The 22,314-nt window shown below is 48.1% G+C and overlaps 3 protein-coding genes across 4 annotated transcripts in view; all 3 read left to right on the top strand.

Annotated features, from left to right (window-relative positions):
* Positions 1-850, top strand: part of TAP1 (transporter 1, ATP binding cassette subfamily B member) — a 31,653-nt gene extending 30,803 nt beyond the window's left edge. Inside the window, exon 12 of the mRNA XM_060307481.1 lies at positions 256-850. Within this exon, the coding sequence (XP_060163464.1) occupies positions 256-468 (213 nt within the window). The 3' untranslated portion in view covers positions 469-850. The remainder of the gene's footprint in view (positions 1-255) is intronic.
* Positions 851-2,065: 1,215 nt separating this feature from the next.
* On the top strand, positions 2,066-6,829 carry PSMB8 (proteasome 20S subunit beta 8). The gene is made up of 6 exons (XM_030841054.3): positions 2,066-2,232; positions 3,970-4,117; positions 4,277-4,388; positions 5,434-5,563; positions 5,938-6,142; positions 6,539-6,829. Exons 1-6 carry the CDS (start codon positions 2,086-2,088, stop codon positions 6,625-6,627), a joined length of 831 nt encoding a protein of 276 aa, XP_030696914.2. The 5' UTR covers positions 2,066-2,085; the 3' UTR covers positions 6,628-6,829.
* A 1,956-nt stretch (positions 6,830-8,785) lies between these two features.
* Positions 8,786-21,036, top strand: TAP2 (transporter 2, ATP binding cassette subfamily B member). Of its 2 annotated transcripts, XM_030841052.2 has the most exons (12): positions 8,786-8,905; positions 9,013-9,513; positions 9,594-9,708; positions 11,960-12,090; positions 12,321-12,526; positions 13,083-13,280; positions 13,436-13,564; positions 15,478-15,666; positions 15,804-15,977; positions 16,160-16,319; positions 19,836-19,972; positions 20,273-21,036. In XM_030841052.2, the coding sequence occupies exons 1-12, from the start codon at positions 8,842-8,844 to the stop codon at positions 20,501-20,503; spliced, it is 2,235 nt and encodes a 744-aa protein (XP_030696912.2). In that variant the 5' UTR covers positions 8,786-8,841; the 3' UTR covers positions 20,504-21,036. The 2 variants fall into 2 exon arrangements, with proteins under 2 accessions (XP_030696912.2, XP_060163188.1); XM_060307205.2 differs by lacking the exons at positions 19,836-19,972; positions 20,273-21,036 and adding an exon at positions 19,569-19,813.
* Positions 21,037-22,314: the final 1,278 nt, after the last annotated feature.

Below are 22,314 nucleotides of genomic sequence, written 5' to 3'. Positions count from 1 at the left end.
ACAGTAGTGTGTGAATCCCAATCTCCCAGTTTAGGCCTCTTTCTTTTATTCCACCGTTGCCACCTCATGTAAACAGCCCTTCACAAATCAAAGGTTTGACAGAGAAGCACCCAGAAGGAGAATCTTCAGTTTCCTTTGGGTTATTGGCAGAGGTGGCAATGATCCTGGCGAGGTCTGTCCCAGCTCTGGAAACACAGATGTCTCCCTGAGCTGGGAGTGGTCCCCTGGTCTGACAGAGTGTATGTTTTTTCTCAGGTGGAGGAGCTCCTGTATAAAAGCCCTGAGCGGTGCTCTCGGTCTGTGCTTCTCATCACCCAGCGCCTCAGCTTGGTGAAGCAGGCTCACCACATCCTCTTTCTGGAAGGAGGCACCATCATTGAGGCAGGAACCCACCAGCAGCTCATGGCGAATAAGGGACGCTATTGCACCATGGTTCAGGCTCCTGGTGGGTCAGGTGCTCCAGAATGAAAGACTCCTCAGATCTGCACACTCCATCTCCTTCCCTTTTTCCCTCCTCTCTATAGTGGAGAGTTTGAGAACAAAGGTCTTACCAGAGTTGCAGAGTGGGCAGCTGCTACTGGGAGGGGTGACATTCTAAAACGTAACCCCTGAGGTGATGCCTGAAATTTTGCCATGAGTGTTAGCTGCTCTCCAAGCTCCTCTTGGTTATACAGATTTCCTGGAAGAAAACAGGCTTCAGAACTCCTTGGTGTAACTGGGTTTGGAGCCAGGGTTGGTGTGGCTAGCATGAGAAATATTTAGAATACACAGAAATGGAAGGTCAGCTCCTTTTCAACCTCACCCGAGGCATATGCTGGCCCATAAATACCCTGTGGTTTCTTGATATTTATAATAAAATTGGTGTCTTGTACTGTGGTTTCTCGTGTTTTCAGTGGACCAAGTGGCCCACCGACCATTGCAGCGCCATTTTCAGGAGCTGGGTCCCTCCCTCCTTCAACATCCTCAGTGTTTCCCAGCCCTGAGTGTGCCATCTTTTCCCTTAAGTTTTCTATTTCCTATGGTTGCCCCCTTCACTTCTCCATCCCCCTGTGCCCACCCGCAAGGATGAGCCAAACGGGGATACGGTGTCCTCCAGCAGGCACCAGCAGCTGCAGTGCCTCAGAGCCCGGAGATGGAGGATGGAGGATGAGCACGTCTAGAGGAAGTTCACCACCTCGTTCGCTTGCCCACCCCGGTCCGTTACAGCAGGGCTCGCCGGGTTCTGCAGTGGCACCTGCCCCGGGAACTCAGCGTAGTGGGCGGGGTGGTCTAGTAGATCTCTTCCATTCAGGGAGGGCCGTGGTCATGTGACGTCAACAGTTGCCGGGCAGATTAGGCCAACTCAGGTTGCAAGGAGAGGCGGGTTTTAGAGACGTTGAACAAGACAGTGCTCAGTCAAGCAAGAATTACGCAAGTAGGTGCTGTCAGAAAGGGCAGTTCTTGTGGGTGGCTACAGGTCAGGGAGACCGTCGAACTGGGAGAGGCCCTAGGAGGGACTAGGTCGAAGGATTCAGAGGCTGCACCCTCTCCTTGGTGCTCCCTTCCCCCAAACGCTGCAGGTGTATTCTATTGCCTGTCTCCCCAAGACCTGTCTGTGCTCAAGACTCAGTGCCCCCACGTACTCCTATCCCTCCCCTACTTCTATAAAGCGATGCTCCTAGGCACACCCCTCCCCCATTCCCGGTTTGAAACTGCTCCCAGGTTCTCACTGACTTCCAGATTTCTGGTTAAGGCTACGCTTTTGATGCTATGACCCCTGCCCACCCCATAACTGTCCCCGGAGGATGCCCCAGCCTGTCGGTGTCTCTTACAGTAACCTCATCGCCCAGGGAGCTTTCGAGCTGCTCGCTCTCTTTCTTCCTTTCTTCTGGCAGTCTATCACCCCCGTTTCCCTAATTTCCATGAAGGCGGATCAGAGAAGCCTGTCCCCAGCATAATACTCCTGGTCCCCATACGCCCACTGGACACTTCTCGAGAAGGGCAGGGGGATGTGGAAAAAATTCTGGTTCCCTCCCCTTAAGGCTTCGGGCTTTCGCTTTCACTTCCTCCTCCGAGAGCCGCCAGATCTCCGGGTGCTGGGCGGTCATGGCGCTGCTGGACGTGTGCGGAGCCCCGCGCGGGCAGCGGGAGGACTGGGCTTTCCCTCACGCGGGAAGCCGGCAGCGCTCGGACCCCGGTCACTACAGTTTCTCTCTGCGATCTCCGGAGCTCGCCCTGCCCCTGGGAATGCAGGTCAGGGCTGTAAGAAAATCCCGTGGGAGGCGGGCAGGAGGGAGCAGAGTAATGGAGGGTCTTCCTTGAGACTGTCCGGAGGCGGGGAAATGCGGAGGGGGCCATCCTTTAGTCTAGCAGAGCCACGTCCAGGGTCTAGGGCCGGAGCCAGGGAAGAGGGCACGTGGGACTTGGGGGCTGGCCGCCTGAGGGTTAGGAGGTGCAGATTAGGACAAAGAAGGAGAGGTGAGCGGGAAGGGGGCTCCCATCGGGAGACCGGAGAGCTTTCCTGCCCGTTCTCCATCACAAACAAATCACGAAGCTTTTCTCATGGGCCTATCCTATGATACAGGGGCTGTGTAGTGTCTTGCAAAACCTATGAACTCGAGCGTTTAGCCTGGGCTCAGCCACTCACAGTTGTGTGCCTTGGATCAAGTCCCTTAGTCTAGGTCTTGGGTCTCTCTTCTGTAAAATGGGGATAATATTCATAAAACGTTTTCCCTGAGGGTTAAATGACCTATGAATGGAAAACCATTACAGTCACCCTTAAAATGTTTAGTTATGGTAGCACTTTTTTTTTTTATGTATCAGAGATGTCAATTTATTGTAAAACACAATTAATACTTTCCAGAAACATGGTTTTATCATCAAGTAAGAGTCACAATCCCAGCTACGAATGAAGGCTTTATCAAATCACCTTTATTTTAAACTGAATTCAGAATACCTCTACCTGTGTACCAGGTGTGTTCTTTTTCCAGTTTTCTAGGAAGGAAGGTACACAGAATTTGTGTTCAAAGTTGGGAGAGTCAGTTTAGCTTATAAACAGATGGACTAAATTTTCGCCGTTCATTCATTCATTCAACAGATATTCATTGAGTACTTACTATATGCCAAACTTCACTCCTTGTGCTAGGGATAGACACATGTTAAAACAAGACAGACAAGATCTCTGTTTACATTTTGCAAGGAAGCCAACAAAAAACAAATGAAAATAAGACAATTTCAGGAAATTAAAGTGTTTTAATGAAAACCTTTAAAAACAATGAGATAAGAAATTGGGGGAGGTATTTTGGGAGACACTCACAGACGGTCTCTCTAAAGGAGCAACAGAGTGGAAACCTTAATAAAGAGAAGAAGCCATCCAGGCAAAGCTTCAAAGTATTGCAGGCCAACAGCAAAGACTCTGAGGCTAAGATGAGCTTGGCTCATCCTGAGATTTAACGTTTGTAGTTAATACAACTGATTGTATATTTTATTTTAATTAATTAATAGTTCAAATATATTAAAAATTAAACTTGAAACAAACTTGAAGTATTTCCACTGAATGCTGCTGTCTTACAAGACACAGTCTGCCCTAAATAAATGCATCTATATCTCGGCTACACATTAACATCAATTATAGGGCAATTAAAAAAAATACCAGTGTCCAGGTCCCACCCAAGACCAACTGAATCAGAATCTCAGGAGGTTTTAAAATTACCCAGATAATTCTAATACAAAATGAGAGTTGAAAGCCATTGTTCTAAGTTAATCTAGTGTAGCACTTAGTCTATTGTGCTGGCATGTGGAAAAGGTTGGTGTCATGGCCTCTTCTTTCCCTTCTCCCAAACCATTTCCTTGTAGAGCTAGGTTATTAACTGTTTCATTTATTGGTGGTTGGAGAATTTCTGGGTATCTCCTTCCTCTACATTCTTTTCCTGGAGTGTCCAGCTTCAGAAGTTTTCAGTGGCCCTTTCTCTGCCTTTTCTATCGCCTTAGCCCACTGAATTCTTCCGGTCCCTGGGTGGGAATGGAGAAAGGAACATTCAGATCGAGATGGCTCATGGCACGACCACGCTGGCCTTCAAGTTCCAGCACGGGCTGATTGTGGCTGTGGATTCTCGGGCCTCGGCCGGGAATTACATTGGTGAGTGTGTGTTCTCCAGCTGGCAGAATCTGGGGAGCTGGGTCTTCCTCTCAGCAGGAGCCTAGCATCTACACCAAAGTGGGACCAGATATTGTTTTAGGACACACAGGGAGAGCTGTGGGGTCATTCCTCCTCTCCCCAAACTCCATCTTCTTCCAGGCACATTAACGGTGAACAAGGTGATTGAGATGAACCCTTACCTGCTTGGCACCATGTCTGGCTGTGCAGCTGACTGTCAGTACTGGGAGCGTCTGCTGGCGAAGGAGTGCAGGTAGGCCTAGCCCCTTACCTCCCTTCTAAGCCTGGATTCTTCATCTTCCAGATCACTGCTCCTAACTGCCCCCAGCATCTTAGTGCTAATGTCATATTTCACAAAACAGCCTTTTGGTGGTTAAAAACCTTCTCCCAAATCTCAGCCTGTGCTCCTGCCAAGAAGCCAGATCATTTGTCAATTATCAATATTTAGCACCAATAGCATCGACCCTGGTGGGATCCTATCATTTACTGGGATTTCTTTTTTAAAATTTATTTATTTATTTATTTATTTTGGCTGCATTGGGTCTTCGTTGCAGTGCGTGGGCTTCTCTTATTGCGGTGGCTTCTCTTGTTGCAGAGCACAGGCTCTAGGTGAGCGGACTTCTGTAGTTGTGGCACGCAGGCTCAGTAGTTGTGGCGCACGGGCTTAGTTGCTTCGCTGCATGTGGGATCTTACTGGACCAGGGCTTGAACCCATGTCCCCTGCATTGGCAGGCAGATTCTTAACCACTGCGCCACCAGGGAAGTCCCTACTGGGATTTCTTTATGTGTTTTTTTGTTGTTTTTTCTTTTCTTTTTTCCGGTACGCGGGCCTCTCACTGTTGTGGCCTCTCCCGTTGCGGGGGTCCGGACGCGCAGGCTCAGCGGCCATGGCTCACGGGCCCAGCCGCTCCGCGGCATGTGGGATCTTCCCGGACCGGGGCACGAACCCATGTTCCCTGCATTGGCAGGCAGGCTCGCAACCACTGCGCCACCAGGGAAGCCCTCTTTGTGCGGTTTTGATGACTTCCCTGGTGGTCCAGTGGTTAAGACTCCGCCTTCCAATGCAGAGGGCGCAGGTTCCATCCCTGGTAGGGAACTATGCTTCACATGCCACATAGCCAAAAACTAAAGAAAAGTTAATTCTATATACATTCCAAATCTTTCCCCATCCTTAGATCCTACAAAACCACTCCTTTCAAATGCTTATCTCTTCAATCATTTTCTGCCCATCAAGTGGGCTGCTAGCCTTCTCCTGTCACCTCTAAGTCCTCTCCTGGAACCTTCCTGTTCTCACCCAGGCTGTACTATCTGCGGAATGGTGAGCGTATCTCTGTGTCTGCAGCCTCCAAACTGCTCTCCAACATGATGTGCCAGTACCGGGGCATGGGCCTCTCCATGGGCAGCATGATCTGTGGCTGGGACAAGAAAGTGAGTCCCCTCCCTTCTCCATATTCCCACATGTGGATGAGAGGTCAGTTTCCCCACCTTACACTCCCACTCCCTCCCCTACAGGGTACGTGGCGCAGAGAACACTCGGTTATAGAACTGTTACCCACTGGCAATTTCTGGGTCTGGATGTGGACCATTGTTCCATAAGCTTGTCCCTTTGGATCAAATAGCTGATTCCAAGTTTGTTTTTCCTCCCTTAAGTTCTATGATTGTTCCCACAGTGTGCTCCTGGTTCAGATGTTCCTGGGGTCAGCCTAAGTCTTTGGTCCACTTCTCATGGCTCACACTTGAATCTGGATGTTACCAACAACTTCCTTTCCACTTCCAACCTAGACCCTTCTTGCATCCTATAGGGGCCTGGACTCTACTACGTGGATGCAGATGGGACTCGGCTCTCGGGAAATATGTTCTCCACCGGTAGTGGGTGCTCCCATGCCTATGGGGTCATGGATACTGGCTATAGACCTGACCTTAGCATTGAAGAGGCCTGTGACCTGGGCCGAAGGGCAATTGTTCATGCCACCCACCGAGACAGCTATTCTGGAGGCGTTGTCAATAGTAAGAGACCAATGCCCTCCTCCCCTGCCACGCCCCTGGGGAGTGAGGAAGAAGGAGGGGGGTTGAGATTGGGAGACATGGGGGAGGCTGAGTGGCAGGGAGCGGGTTTTCAGAGCCTGAAGGGGGCATTGCAATCCCCGTAATAAGGGCTTTGAGAGTGTGTGTTGCTGTTGTCGCCTTCAACGTAACATCATTAGCAGGATCTTGCTGAAGGGAAGGTGACTCTGTTCTTTTTTTTTTTTTTTTTTTGTGGTACCTCACGGGCCCAGCCGCTCCGTGGCATGTGGGATCTTCCCAGACCGGGGCACGAACCCGTGTCCCCTGCATCGGCAGGCGGACTCTCAACCACTGCGCCACCAGGGAAGCCCGACTCTGTTCTTTCTCCTTTGCCTGCAGTGTACCACGTGAAGGAGGACGGTTGGTTGAAAGTGGAAAGTACAGACGTCAGTGACCTGATGTACCAGTACCGTGAGGCCAGTCAGTAATGGTGGCAGTGGTGGACTTGGGGACCTGGGCCAGGTTACACCCCAGGAGAAAGGGGGGCCTGACCTGACCCAGAGATAGAGAACCAGGGGCCACTGGGAGGCAGCGTGTAGTTTATCCTTTTGTGTGTTCTCTGTCTCCGTGAGTATCACCCCCAGCCCAACCTTCTGGGTGTCCCACCAAGCACAATAAAGGAAAACGGTTATAAAAGCCTCTGTGTTGTGGCCTTGTGAGGGCTCTGGGCTGGGCTTGTTGGGAGGAGGGATCAGGAAATAAAGACAGACTTTTCCTGAGAAAAGAGACTCAAACCCCTACCTAAGAAATGGGGTCTCATCAAATATTCCTCTGGGCTTTCCTTCCACTTTCATCTCTCCAGGACCTCGGGAAGGTTCAACATTGTCTGTGGACACTTAGGTGCAATTTAATTCAGGTTAGGCACACAGCCTGAAGGCTCCTGTGTAGTCAGTTGTTAATGGTTTGGGTATCTGGGTGTAGTGTGCTTAGAACAACTGTTTTTGACTTGGTAAAGTAGGATGAACAAGCTTCCTCCTCACGTGTGTGCGGTAATCGTAAACACGGTCCCATTTATCTCAAATAACCCCGTGGAGAGATTGGATATTACATGGAAAGATGGACGTTAGGGGTTCCATTTCATGATGGGTCACACTCCATTGCAAGATGAAACAACTGTGATTGAAGTGGAAGAGGAGATAAGGAGGACTCGCTGAAGTTGGAAATATGAGGAAAAGGTAACCAGGTTAGAAAGATGAGACAGAATGAGATTTTCTGAATCATGCTGGGATTTCAGGAAGGAGCAGGACACTGTCACCTCTCCAAGGAGAGTTCGTCAAAGGAAGAGCTTGTAAGTAGGAAGCAGCTGAACATGGAGCTTTTTCGTTAGAGAGAGATCCTTAAAATCCCAGAATGGACGGGGTTGGAGAAGTTTTAGTAATCCTCTAACTTCAAATCTAAATTTGAAGTGACCCATGGAAGCCGTGCCAATAACATTTCAAAAGGGTGCATTGGAATCCACGTGGCCCTCCCTTGGGGAATATGTTGAGTCTGGGAGGTGGTTTCAACCAGAAGAGTTATTTCTGGAATAAACCAACCTACCTGCCCCATAGATGGGCTCTGGGTCTGGCAGGACCTATAGAAACCTGACTACTGTGCTGATCAGTGTTAAACTAAGAAACAAAATCTACTTCCCTCATATGAGGAAGGTGGTTCCACCATAATCTGAAGCATAAATCTAGAGGCGTCTGAACACTTTCTCTGCTCAGGAGCTGTGTTGAGAAAGACAGGGAAGATGTGCAGTGGTGGGGGGCCTTCTCAGCTTAGAATCTGTAAGTGGAAACTCACTTAGGTCCTGGTGAGAGTAGCTGGGCCTTCTGTATAGAAGTCCTGTGTGTTTCTCGCTTGGACTCTGGCTCTGTTTCGTGTGTGTGTGTGTGTGTGTGTGTGTGTGTGTGTTTTGTTTGTTTGTTAGTTGTTGTTGTTTTAAACCCCAAGATCCTACATCTGGAACTTGGATTGGGAAAGAGGGCAGTTCTCAAAATAGGTTCAGAGCTGAGGTCTGAAAATCCAGCGGTTCTCCAATTACAAAGCATCCCAATCCTCGAAACAGCTCTATTTTACTTAGTGGCAATTTAAAAAACTGCAGCCGTTTCCTATGACAGAGTAACTGTTGCTGACGGTGGAGACTAACCGGGGCCTGGCACGTGGAGCAGGACTCAGGGGTCTGTTCCGCGGGCTGCAGGTGTCGCGCGCCGCCTGCTGGCCGCCGGGCCCAGCACCGGGCACCGGCTGCGGAAGCGAAAGCGAAAGCCGAGGGAGCCCGGCCGCCCTGGCTCGGGGATCCTCGCCCGCCGACAGAGGGGAAACGAAGCGGAGGCGGCGCGAGGGCACTTCAGAGCTCGGCCCCTGGCACGTAAAGGAAAGACCTCCGAGCTGCAGCCCAGAAGTCCCCTCCGGTGAGTTGGTGCGCGTGGGAACCTGGAGCTCTAACTGGGACGCAGCCCATCCACCAGCCACTCCGCGTCCCAGGCTTCCAGCCCTTCTGGACCCCGGGAGCAAGGGAGCGGGGCGGGACCGCCTGGCCCTTTGGAACTCGGCGGGGGCGGCTGGCGGGGGCGGGGTGGGGGGAGGGGGTCACGGGTCTTTTTTTAGAGGATGAGGCTGCAGGTGGTCAGGCTTCCCAGCTCCCTCTGTCAGGCCGAATGCCTGGGATCCTAGGAGGGAGAGGACCAAGCACTTCTCAGGCATCTTTCAGGGTAGCACTGGGTAAATAAAATGGGAAGCCCGTGGACGCGTTCGGCGGAGTGCGAGTGGGGAGGAGTGGGGACAAGGATTGGGACTCACCTGTGTCGTTTCTCACCTTCTACCCCTAGATCTCGCCATGCGGCTCCCTGACCTGAGACCCTGGGCCTTCCTGCTGCTGGCCGACTGGGCGTTACTCTGGCTGCTGCAGGGGACCCTGGGGGCTCTGCTTCCCCGCGGGCTTCCAGGCCTGTGGCTAGAAGGCACCTTGCGACTGGGAGGGCTTTGGTGGCTTTTGAGGCTGGGAGGGCTGCTGAGGTTTGCGGGAGCACTGCTGCCCCCCCTCTGCCTGGTGACCCCTCTGTTTCTCTCCCTGCGGGCCCTGGTCCCGGGGACCTTGAGTGCTCCCCCAGCCAGGGCGGCTTCAGCCCCGTGGAGCTGGCTGCTGCTGGGTTACGGAGCGGCAGGGCTGAGCTGGGGCGTGTGGGCTGTGCTGAGCCCTCCAGGAGCCCGGGAGAGGGAGCAGGGCCAGGAGAACAACAGAGCCTTGATGTGGAGGTTGCTGAAGCTCTCAAGGCCAGACCTGCCTTTCCTGGGTGTGGCCTTCTTCTTCCTTGCTGTTGCCGTGTTGGGTGAGTCGGGAGAGGGCGCTGTGACTTGGAGGTGGGAAAAGGCCCTGGGCACCAGCACATTCACTGTTGTCTTCCCGCAGGTGAGACATTAATCTCTTACTATTCTGGTCTTGTGATTGACATCCTGGGAGGTGATTTTGATCCTGATGTCTTTGCCAGCGCCATCTTTTTCATGTGTCTCTTCTCTGTTGGGAGGTAGGTGATGGTGATTTGCTAGCTCCCAGTTTTTACAGGGGCCCTCACTTTCCTAACTGTTTTCAGACCCTCTTGTGCCCAAAGCACAAAATACTTAAACTAAAAAATCTGTATTTGTTCATTCACCGTTCTATGTCATGCATCCACTCATTTATTCCTCCGTTCACCACGTGGCTCCAACATCTTCAGAGTTTATATTACTTATTATAGTTACGGATAGGAGTGAATGTAGTACAAAAGGTGTTTATGTGTCGAATGGAATGTCTCTCAGTTACCTCTCAACATTTTTATCTCCATGAAGTTCCATTTCTCTTTTCTGTCTCCAACCTCCCACCCTGTGTTTGTTTCCACAGTTATCCAGTTGTCAGGGTGGGCATGTTTCTTCCTCCTGACTCTTCGTCCTTAAGTCATCTTGTCTATCCTGGAAGATCTTACTCTGAGGCTTGTCACCTTTCTTTCCAGCATCTTTACTCTTTTCCACTTCATTTACTTTTCCTTCTGTTTTAAGACGTAGCCAGGAGTCCGCTGTCTACAAACTAAGTAACTAATTAACTAACTGCTTGATAGGGCTGGGACTAGGATCAGGTGAGTCAGGCACCTAGGCTGCAGAATTTAAGAAGGTGCTCATTCTCAGGGTCGTGCGAGTACCTCACTAGCCTTCCCCAAATACCAGCTGGCTGCTTGATCCTTCTCCTTTGATATGGTCATACTTCATTTAGAATCCCTCAAAAACCAGTTCTTCATTATTTCATACTTACTACTCTTTGCTGAAACTACTTAAAAGTGAACTTCTTAATGATCAAGCTGCTGCTTTAAAAAAAAAAAAATCAGCCCTCAGCTCTCTATGTGTCTGTAGCATCTGCCATCAGAACAATCTCTCTTTTTTAAAAAAATTATTTACTTATGTATCTTATTTATTTGTCTGTGCTGGGTCTTAGTTGCGGCATATGGTCTCTCAGCTGCAGCATGCGGGATCTAGTTTCCTGACCAGGGATCGAACCTGGGCCCCCTGCATTGGGAGCTCGGAGTCTTAACCACTGGACCACCAGGGAAGTCCCAGAACAATCTCTTATGATTGATCTTGTTCTTCAGGTAGCTTTTATGAACTCCCTTTCTACTTTCCAGTCCACTCTGCCTCTTCTGGAGAACCGTCCTCCTCTGGATCCTTAATTATGGACTTTTCTCAGGACTCAGTTCTTTGATCTTTAAGAACATTTTTCCTGTTGAGCTAATGCAGCTCACGTCTGCAGGACATTCCCACATCCACATTCCCACATCCAGCTCCAGTCTTGTAATCCAGAGGCCTCCTTGACGTTCCCACTGGATGACGCCCTGTCACCTCAGACTCCATGCACCCAGAACTCCAAGTGCATCCCACTCCCTCCTGGTCTCCTTGAAAATGCCTCCCTCTTCTTATTCCCATTCATGAAACCATCAGTATCCTCAGCTCCAAGCACCAGCGTCGTCGCTGCCTTTCTCACGTTCTTGCATTTGCCACACTCAAAACGTGCTCCTATGGCTCCTTTCTCTCCGTTCTCACTGTGATCACCAAAGTCCAAACCCTCACCATTTGATGTCTGAGTATGCCAGCAGCCCTCTCAACATGGTCATTAGATTTGTATTAGAAACCCATATTTTGTACAGTTCCTGCCTTTGTGCTTTCACAGTTTTCCTTTGAGTTTGGCTGTAAAAATTCACTTGGTCTAAGAGGAATTTTCCAATCCCAAGGACAGTGGAGAGGGAGAACAGCAGGATCCCAGGGCTTTGGAGATGGGAGGGCAGGGAGTCCATTGCTACAGTTCCCACAAGAAAGTATCAATATCTGGAAGTAGGAAGAAGGACGTTGGGGGTGGAGGAAGGAGACCAAGACCAAGGGGAAAGCTGGAGGGATGGCGCTGAGAGAGACCAGGTCAGAAGGAAGCCATAGGCTCTTTCCCTTCACAGCATCTTTCCATTTCTATTGTACTGTTCCTTCCTGTCTAGAACAGAATGAACTAGTGATGCTGGTGAATCTGTCTGTGTTATGATGTGGTTCCCACAGCTGGCTCACTGTGTCCTCTTTTCTCTTCGTCTGTTGATTCCTGCCCCTTGTGTCTCCCTCTCTCTTATTTGTTTCTCTTCTGCTCTCATGATATACTGCCCCCAACTTTGTATTTGTTTTCTTCGCATGCTTTCTCCGCTGCTTCTCTCTCTCCCTCCGTCCTTCTCTGCATCTCTCCTCTTCATCCTCTGCCGCCCTCCTTCCCCGCAGTTCACTGTCTGCAGGCTGCCGAGGAAGCACCTTCACCTTCATCATGTCCAGAATCAACCTGCGGGTCCGGGAGCTGCTTTTCTCCTCCCTCTTGTGCCAGGACCTTGCTTTCTTCCAGGAGACTAAGACAGGTAGGGCCTGGAGTCCAGGTCTGGGGTCCCCCAGGATTTCCTTTCCCCTCCACTGCCCTCCCCCTGCATCCCTGGTGCCAAGGCCTGGAGCTGTTTTTCTCTCTTTGGGGACCATGTAGAGAGGCAGTCTGCAGGGAGGGAGGGCTGTGTGAGATTGGGAGCTCAGGAGGGAGTTTCTGGGGGTTCTGCATTACAACACGTGGTTTCCTCACCTGCTTTGTCCTGCCCAGGGGAGCTGAATTCCCGGCTGAGCTCGGATACCAAACTGATGAGTAACTGGCTTCCTCTTAATGCCAACGTGCTGTCTCGAAGCCTGATGAAAGTGCTGGGAGTTTACAGCTTCATGCTCAACCTGTCACCTCGACTCACCCTCCTTTCTCTGCTTGAGGTGCCTCTAATGACAGCGGCTGAAAAGATGTACAGTGCTCGCCATCAGGTACGTGTGGATGCTAGGGAATCCCCAGGGAAGAAGAAAGTTCTCCTAGAGGCCTTCTCCAGGCCCTTAGAGGCTTCAGAAGGTCCATGACCCTCTGGGACTTTGTGTGTGTGTGTGACAGAGAGTGGGGTGGGAAGAGAGGTGGCGGGGAAGAGAGAGAGAGAGATTTTCAGGTTATTTTTCATTATAGGTTATTAAAAGATGTTGAATGTAGTTCCCTGTGCTATACAGTAAATCCTTGTTGCTTATCTATTTTGTGTTAGTAGTTTGTATCTGTTCATCTCAAACTCTTAATTTATCCACTCCCCCCTTCCCCCAATTTTGGTAACCATAAGTTTGTTTTCTACGTCTGTGAGTCTGTTTCTGTTTGTATGCAGATTCATTTGTATTATTTTTTTAGATTCCACATGTAAATGATATCATATAATATTTGTCTTTCTCTGTCTGACTTACTTCACTTAGCGTGAAGAGAGCGTTCCAAGGGCTGGAATGAGACGTGGGGGTCGGCTGTCTTCTGCCGAATCAGCCCCTCCTATCTCCTGCCCCACTTTTCCAGGCAGTCCTTCAGGAGATCCAGGATGCTGTGGCGAAAGCAGGACAGGTGGTACGTGAGGCAGTTGGAGGGCTGCAGACTGTGCGCAGTTTTGGGGCGGAGGAGCAAGAGGTCCGTCGCTATAAGGAGGCTCTTGACCGATGCCGGCAGCTGTGGTGGCGACGAGATCTGGAAAGGGCCCTCTACTGCCTCTTAAGGAGGGTGAGGAGGCTGAGTGGCTGGAGGAAGGGCTCAGGGAGGGGGCAGGGAAAGTGATGGTCCTCTTCCTACAGCTGGTCTGGGGGTCGCTCAGTGTCATAGGGGCAGGGAGGCCAAAGAATGGAAGATTCTCAGGCTCCCTTTCCTTCTCCCTCCAGATGCTGCACTTGGCAATGAAGGTTATATTGCTGAGACGTGGGCTGCAGCAGATCCTGGCTGGGGACCTCACCCGGGGCGGGCTGATCTCCTTTCTGCTCTACCAGGAGGACGTGGGCAACCACGTGGAAGTGAGTCAGGAGCTGTGCAGGCTCTCTTTTCCCGCTTTGTCTTCTATTTGTTCCCCTTAAAAAAAAACAACAAACTGAAATAACCCCAACTCACTGTGATAGAGAATTTCAAACATGGGCAATAAAAGAGAAAAAAACTATAATGTGAACCCCCATGTACCCAACATCTGTTTTTTTTTTAACTTTTTTTTTCTTTATTTTATTTAAAATTTTTGTTTTATATTGGGGTATAGTTGATTTACAGTGTTGTGTTAGTTTCAGGTGTACAGCAAAGTGAATCAGTTATACATATATCCACTCTTTTTTAGATTCTTTTCCCATGTAGGTCTTTACAGAGTATTGAGTAGAGTTCCCTGTGCTACACAGTAGGTCCTTATTAGTTATCTATTTTCTATATAGTAGTGTGTATATATCATAGGATATTGAATATAGTCCTCTCTGCTATACGGTAGGACCTTGTTGTTTATCCCCCAGCATCTGTTTTAACAGTTACCAATTCATGGCCAATCTTATTTAATCTGTAACCCCACCCACTTCCCTCCCCCCATATTATTTTGAAGCAATCCAAGATATGGTTTCATCTGTAAATATGTATCACTACATGTAAACATTAAAATACATGTAACCACAAAGCCATGGCCACAGCAAGAGAATTAACAACAACTTCACCAAATGCAAGTCAATGATCAGATTTTCACATTTTTCATAGAGGTATATATTACACTGATCTCTTTCTCTCTCTCATATACATCTGTGGTGACAACAACCAGTAAAGCTTAGATCCATTAAATCATTTGCGGTGGCAAAACGGTGACACTCCCCCATTCCTTATTTATTAGATGCATGTCTCAAGGGAGATGTGTCCTCATCTACTGTTTGGTTGCCAAGTGGTACAGTTTGATTAGGAAAGGCACAGTAAGTGTTTAGTTCCTTCCTATATTTACCAGTTTTCAAAAATAATTAGTTACTGGATCTTGGGCTTTATAAGTTTCGTAGACACGGATTAAACATCTTTTATGGGTGGAGAGCTGTGCAAAGCAGTCTGGCATCTGCAAAGAGGAGGTGGGCACAGCACCCGCTTTTAAGGAGTTCCCTGTGTAACTCGGCCAGACAGAGCTGTGTACGAGTAACTGGAAAGGTCTGGGGATGGAAGGACTCTGGTCTCCATCCTTTACCTGGCAAATTGGAATAATGGGGTATTGGTGCCCCTTTGAAATTCAAGCAAATTGCACATTAAGGGGACTTCCCTGGCGGTCCAGTGGTTAGTACTCCATGCTTCCACTGCAGGGGGCACGGGTTTGATCGCTGGTCAGGGAAACAGGATCCCACATGCCCTGTGGCACGGCCAAAAAAAAAAATCGCACATTAACAGTAGGGAATCAGGACTTCCCTGGTGGCGCAGTGGTTAAGAATCCGCCTGCCAATGCAGGGGACACGGGTTTGATCTCTGGTCCGGGAAGATCGCACATGCCGCGGAGCAACTAAGCCCATGCTCCACAACTACTGAGCCTGCTCTCTAGAGCCCACGAGCCACAACTACTGAGCCCACGTGCCACAACTACTGAAGCCCGCGTGCCTAGAGCCCGTGCTCTGCAAAAGAGCAGCCACTGCAATGAGAAGCCTGTGCACCGTAACCAAGAGTAGTCCTCACTTGTTGCAACTAGTGAAAGCCTGTGCGCAGCAAGGAAGACCCAATGCAGCCAAAAATAAATAAATATACATGTCTATATATATGTGTATATATCTATATCTATATCTATCTATCTATATATATAAAAGGTAGGGAATCTTTTTTGGATGAGGGGAGAAGCATGGCTGGGGTGGAGTGTGACAGGGAGGGTGTGAGGAGTTGGGAAGTTGGTTCCTGGTGGAGCTTCCTTTGCTTGGCTGACCCCTGCCTTCCTGTTTTGCAGACCCTGGTGTACATGTTTGGGGACATGCTGAGCAATGTGGGGGCTGCAGAGAAGGTGTTCTGCTACCTGGACCGAAAGCCAAATCTGCCTCCAACTGGGACACTGGCCCCGCCCACTCTGCAGGGCCTGATGGAATTCCAGAACGTCTCCTTTGTGTATCCCAATCGCCCTGACCAGCCTGTGCTCAAGGTGCCCAACGGAGACCCCAGGGAGGGAATCGGGGCCCCTCACGCCCTGAGTGATGAGAAGCTTATCCTTCTCTGATAGAAAGAAGAGGAGAGGGAGGGCAAACAGGCAGGCCCCTAACTCTTTCCTGGCTTTTCTAGGGTCTGACTTTCACCCTGCCTCCTGGGAAGATGACCGCACTGGTGGGGCCCAGTGGATCTGGAAAGAGCACAGTAGCTGCTCTGCTGCAGAATCTGTACCAGCCCACCGAGGGACAGGTGCTGCTGGATGGGGAGCCCATCTCCCAGTATGAGCGCCACTACCTACACCAACAGGTGGGTGGGGAGGAAGGAGAGGGATTGCAGATTGGATGGAAGAAGTATGTGTGGAGAGCAGGGGGTGGAGACGGGGGAAGAAACACAAGGAGTCCATTGTGAGGTAGGTAGGCGAGGAGGAAAGGAGGGTCCCTGCCATGGGGGTTTCCACATGGTCCTCTGCTCCTGTCGCCTCTGCCCAGGTGGTTTTGGTCGGGCAGGAGCCTGTGCTGTTTTCGGGTTCGGTGAGGGACAACATCACTTATGGGCTGAAGGGCTGCAGCGATGAGAAGGTGCTGGCTGCTGCACGGGCGGCCAGAGTGGAGGAGTTCATAAAGGAAATGAAGCATGGACTTGATACAGGTACCTTCTTTTTTTTTTTTTTTTTAACATCTTTATTGGAGTATAATTGCTTTACAATGGTGTGTTGGTTTCTGCTTTATAACAAAGTGAATCAGCTATACGTATACATATATCCCCATATCCCCTCCCTCTTGCGTCTCCCTCCCACCCTCCCTATCCCACCCCTCTATGTGGACACAAAGCACCGAGCTGATCTCCCTGTGCTATGCTGCTGCTTCCCACTAGCCATCTGTTTACATTTGGTAGTGTTTATATGTCCATGCCACTCTCTCACTTTGTCCCAGCTTACCCTTACCCCTCCCCGTGTCCTCAAGTCCATTCTCTACATCTGTGTCTTTATTCCTGTCCTGCCCCTAGGTTCTTCAGAACCTTTGTTTTAGATTCCATATATATGTGTTAGCATACGGTATTTGTTTTTCTCTTTCTGACTTACTTCACTCTGTATGACAGACTCTAGGTCCATCCACCTCACTACAAATAAATCAATTTCATTTCTTTTTATGGCTGAGTGATATTCCACTGTATAGATGTGCCACATCTTCTTTATCCATTCATCTGTCGAAGGACACTTAGATTGCTTCCATGTCCTGGCTATTGTAAATAGAGCTGCAGTGAACATTGTGGTACATGACTCTTCTTGAATTATGGTTTTCTCAGGGTATATGCCCAGTAGTGGGATTGCTGGGTCATATGGTAGTTCTATTTTTAGTTTTTTAAGGAACCTCCATCCTGTTCTCCATAGTGGCTGTATCAATTTACATTCCCACCAACAGTGCAAGAGGGTTCCCTTTTCTCCACACCCTCTCCAGTATTTATCGTTTGTAGATTTTTTGATGATGGCCATTCTGACCGGTGTGAGATGATACCTCATTGTAGTTTTGACTTGCATTTCTCTAATGATTACTGATGTTGAGCATCCTTTCATGTGTTTGTTGGCAATCTGTATATCTTCGAAGAAATGTCTATTTAGGTCTTCTGCCCATTTTTGGATTGGGTTGTTTGTTTTTTTGATAATGAGCTGCCTGAGCTGCTTGTAAATTTGGGAGATTAATCCTTTGTCATTTGCTTCATTTGCATATATTTTCTCCCATTCTGAGGGTTGTCTTTTGGTTTTGTTTATGGTTTCCTTTGCTGTGCAAAAGTTTTTAAGTTTCATTAGGTCCCATTTGTTTATTTTTGTTTTTATTTCCCTTTCTCTTGGGAGGTGGGTCAAAAAGGATCTTGTTGTGATTTATGTCATAGAGTGTTCTGCCTATGTTTTCCTCTAAGAGTTTTATAGTGTCTGGCCTTACATTTAGGTCTTTAATCCACTTTGAGTTTATTTTTGTGTATGGTGTTAGGGAGTGTTCTAATTTCATTCTTTTACATGTAGCTGTCCAGTTTTCCCAGCACCACTTATTGAAGAGGCTGTCTTTTCTCCATTGTATATTCTTGCCTCCTTTATCAAAGTTAAGGTGACCATATGTGCGTGGGTTTATCTCTGGGCTTTCTATCCTGTTTCACTGATCTATATTTCTGTTTTTGTGCCAGTACCGTACTGTCTTGATTACTGTAGCTTTGTAGTATAGTCTGAAGTCAGGGAGCCTGATTCCTTCAGCTCCGTTTTTCTTTCTCAATATTGCTTTGGCTATTCGGGGTCTTTTGTGTTTCCATATAAATTGTGCAATTTTTTTTTTCTTGTTCTGTGAAAAATGCCATTCGTAGTTTGATAGGGATTGCATTGAATCTGTAGATTGCTTTGGGTGATATAGTCATTTTCACAATGTTGATTCTTCCAATCCAAGAACATGGTATATCTCTCCATCTGTCTTTATCATCTTTAATTTCTTTCATCAGTGTCTTATAGTTTTCTGCATACAGGTCTTTCGTCTCCTTAGGTAGGTTTATCCCTAGGTATTTTATTCTTTTTGTTGCAATGGTAAATGGGAGTGTTTCCTTAATTTCTCTTTCAGATTTTTCATCATTAGTGTATAGGAGTGAAAGAGATTTCTGTGCATTAATTTTGTATCCTGCTACATTACCAGATTCATTGATTAGCTCTAGTTTTCTGGTAGCATCTTTAGGATTCTCTATGCATAGTATCATGTCATCTGCAAACAGTGACAGTTTTACTTCATCTTTTCTGATTTATATTCCCTTTATTTCTTTTTCTTCTCTGATTGCTGTCACTAAAACTTCCAAAAGTATGTTGAATAATAGTGGTGAGAGTGGGCAACCTTGTCTTGTTCCTGATCTTAGTGGAAATGGTTTCAGTTTTTCACCATTGAGAACGATGTTGGCTGTGGGTTTGTCATATATGGCCTTTATTATGTTGAGGTAAGTTCCCTCTATGCCTACTCTCTGGAGGTTTTTTATCATAAATGGGTGCTGAATTTTGTCGAAAGCTTTTTCTGCATCTATTGAGATGATCATATGCTTTTTCTCCTTCAATTTGTTAATATGGTGTATCACGTTGATTGATTTGTATATATTGAAGAATCCTTGCATTCCTGGAATAAACCCCACTTGATCATGGTTTATGATCCTTTTAATGTGCTGTTGGATTCTGTTTGCTAGTATTTTGTTGAGGATTTTTGCATCTATGTTCATCAGTGATATTGGCCTATAGTTTTCTTTCTTTTCTGTCACATCAACAAAGATGTGACATCTTTGGTTTTGGTATCAGGGTGATGGTGGCCTCGTAGAATGAGTTTGGGAGTGTTCCTCCCTCTGCTATATTTTGGAAGAGTTTGAGAAGGATAGGTGTTAGCTCTTCTCTAAATATTTGATAGAATTCGCCTGTGAAGCCATCTGGGCCTGGGCTTTTGTTTGTTGGAAGATTTTAAATCACAGTTTCAATTTCAGTGCTTGTGATTGGTCTGTTTACATTTTCTCTTTCTTCCTGGTTCAGTCTCGGAAGGTTGTGCTTTTCTGAGAATTTGTCCATTTCTTCCAGGTTGTCCATTTTATTGGCATAGAGTTGCCTGTAGTAATCTCTCATGATCCTTTGTATTTCTGCAGTGTCAGTTGTTACTTCTCCTTTTTCATTTCTAATTCTATTGATATGCGTCCTCTTCCTTTTTTTCTTGATGATTCTTGCTGATGGTTTATCAATTTTGTTTATCTTCTCAAAGAACCAGCTTTTAGTTTTATTGATCTTTGTTATCGCTTTCTTCATTTCTTTTTCATTTATTTCTGATCTGAACTTTATGATTTCTTTCCTTCTGCTAACTTTGGGGTTTTTTGTTCTTCTTTCTCTAATTGCTTTAGGGATACAGGTACCTTCAGCCAAACCCACTCACCTCCCTCCCCAGCATCATGAGTTCTGTAGCTGCCTGTCCAGCTCAGGAGCCTTTGTTCCTGGAGAGCAGGGCAGGGTGATGATGCTCTATCTCCACGGGCAGCCCTAGAGGTCCCTCCCCTACTCCGGGCCCTCATCCGCCTAATTGTTGGCTGTGGAAATACCAGCTGTGCTTGTGAGGAGGATGTTTTCGTGGTCACCTGTGTGTGAGGAGAGGGATTTCTCGGTTTCCTCAGAGGTTGGGGAGAAAGGGAACCAGTTGGCTGTGGGACAGAAGCAACGTCTGGCCATCGCCCGGGCCCTTGTGAGGGACCCCCGGGTCCTCATCCTGGATGAAGCCACCAGTGCCCTGGACGTGGAGTGTGAGCAGGCTGTGAGTACTGGGCTCGGAGGGGCAGGGGCGGTGGGACCTTTCTTAGGGCTGGGATGGAATGGAGGCTACGTGGGGGTGGTGTGGGGACATCCCTGATGCCGCCATGTCTCCCGTCCCATCCTCCAGCTGCCACAGCCCCTCTGAGAGAGGAGGGCAGCGCAGACCTTTCCCTCCCGTTCTGTCTTACCTTCTCGTGTTTCATGCCTTCTCTACCCTAAGTCACTAGAGATGGTGCCCAGTGGGGCCGTGGCGCCCATCTCATTCTTATCTTTCTGAGGTGTTATGATCCTCCCCCTTCAGCTGCAGGACTGGAAAGCTCGCGGGGACCGCACGGTGCTGGTGATCGCCCACAAGCTGCACACGGTTCTGAACGCCGACCAGATCCTGGTGCTGAGCCAGGGAGAGCTGAAGGAGCATAAGCAGCTCATGGAGGGGCAGGACCTCTACTCCTGCCTGGTGCAGCAGAACAGGAGGACTGAGACCCCAGAGATGCTGGAGCCTTCTCAGGGCCATCTCAGTGACCCAGAGTAGCTCCTGCTTTGGCTTTCCCTGGGGGTGTTCCCCTGGGTGGTTGTTTTTGGAGCTGGAGGCCCGATGATGGAGATTTAGACCATGTGTACTTTTGTTGGGGCCATGGGAGGGCAGGAGGTTGCTTTCTGTATCCAGGGACCTTATTTCCTTGATGAACAGAGCTTTGCCTGGTGCTGAGTACTGTACTGTGGCATCATAAGTACATTTCAAAATATTTTTTCCTTATATAAATAGCACACATTCATATAGGAAATGTAGAAAATAGAGACAGGTAGGAAGGAGAAAAGTAAAGCTGCACACTGTTTCACATCCCAGAGATAATCACAGGGACTATTTTGCTGGCTGTCTTAGCCTTTGAATTGTTCTTTGAGATACATGTTAACCAGTATGACATAAATATTCATGAGTTTGCCTTTCTGTATCCTTCCCTATTCCCACCAGGACCTGATATTTTGTTGGGGAGCTAGGGTATGGTGGGACAGAGGACTGTTCCCTAATTAACAGTATGAATAAAGTATTGATGAGTTACTGTGTACTGTGTACTGTACTGTGTACTGTGTACAGAGTAGGAACTATGCTAAGCCTTTTTCATGTATTATCATTTTTAATCCTTATCCTCAGCCCTTTGAGATTGTTAGTTATTATCCCCATTTTATGGATGAGAATACTGAGTCTCAAAGAGATTAAAGGACTTTCCCAAGGTTGCACAGTGGTGGAATTGGACTTGGAATCCAGGCCTGACCCCAGAGTCCACGCTCTCAGCCAATACATTATGTTGCATCTTGTGTCATAATCTACTTTGTAATCAGATCAAGTAAAGCTTTTTCACTTCTAGCTCCGAAAAGCTCTGAATCCCTTATCTTCTCTCTGATCTCGTTCTTGTAACTTTCATTCATAGTGTGAGATGATCTCATATTCAGAGAGATTCCCCTACCGTTGGTGCACCTCTTCCAGCCATTGTTCACAAAGTCATTCTTTCTAAAAGACGCATAAGACGATGTCACTCCTGTAAAATCCTCCCTGTGTCTTCACCCCTTTTTCTGCTCAAATCTTCCTCAGAGACAGTTTTTCTAGCCCGTTTGTCTCACCCTTTCTTGTTGGATTAAGTTCTATCCACAACAAACTTCCTGCCCTCCTGATGCCTTTGTGCCTCTGAATATGTTGTTTCCTGCCATTCGGTGAACGATGCTCCTGGATTTGCCCCAGTTCTTTAAGATTCAACTCAGGATTCAAGTCTCCCAAGAAGCCTTGCTTTATCTTCTCAGTCTGGAGAAAGTGCCCTTTCTACGTGCTCTTGTTGCGCTGCTGCTGGGGCTTACCTCTCACAGTCCCTATTAAACTCTCCACCGCCCACTGTAGACCTCTGTCTTTCCACGAGACCATGAGCCCTTGCGGGGGAGGCTGTCTATCTTATTAAGCTTTATATCTACTACCTGGCACAGGGCTCCATTCATAGTGGACAATAAATAAATGTTTGTTGGGTAAATGAATAAATCTCCTTCCTCTACTGTCTTCCATCTTAATCCTCCCTACACATACAAATCGTGGAAAGTCCAAAGCTGTGCACGTCACTGGTTATTGGAAGGGTCTTAAAGTGGACGGTTCCTATTCTAGGAAGTTGAAACTTTCACTTTCCCAGAAATAGCAGGTACTTTGCCGGCTAGCAATGAACTCACCAGATATTTTTGTTTTTGTTTTTGTTTTGTTCTTCTGCCTGGCCACTGTTGGGAGCAAGGTGAGGCCAGAGTAAGGAACTTCTGGTGCAGATAAACCTTTGCTTCATCCTGCTGCTGTCCTACTTCTCCACACCT

The sequence above is a fragment of the Globicephala melas genome, chromosome 11, assembly GCF_963455315.2.
Source record: "Globicephala melas chromosome 11, mGloMel1.2, whole genome shotgun sequence".
Lineage (NCBI taxonomy): Eukaryota > Metazoa > Chordata > Mammalia > Artiodactyla > Delphinidae > Globicephala > Globicephala melas.
Note: the sequence above shows the minus strand (reverse complement) of the source record. Positions and strands in the feature narration are given on the sequence as shown.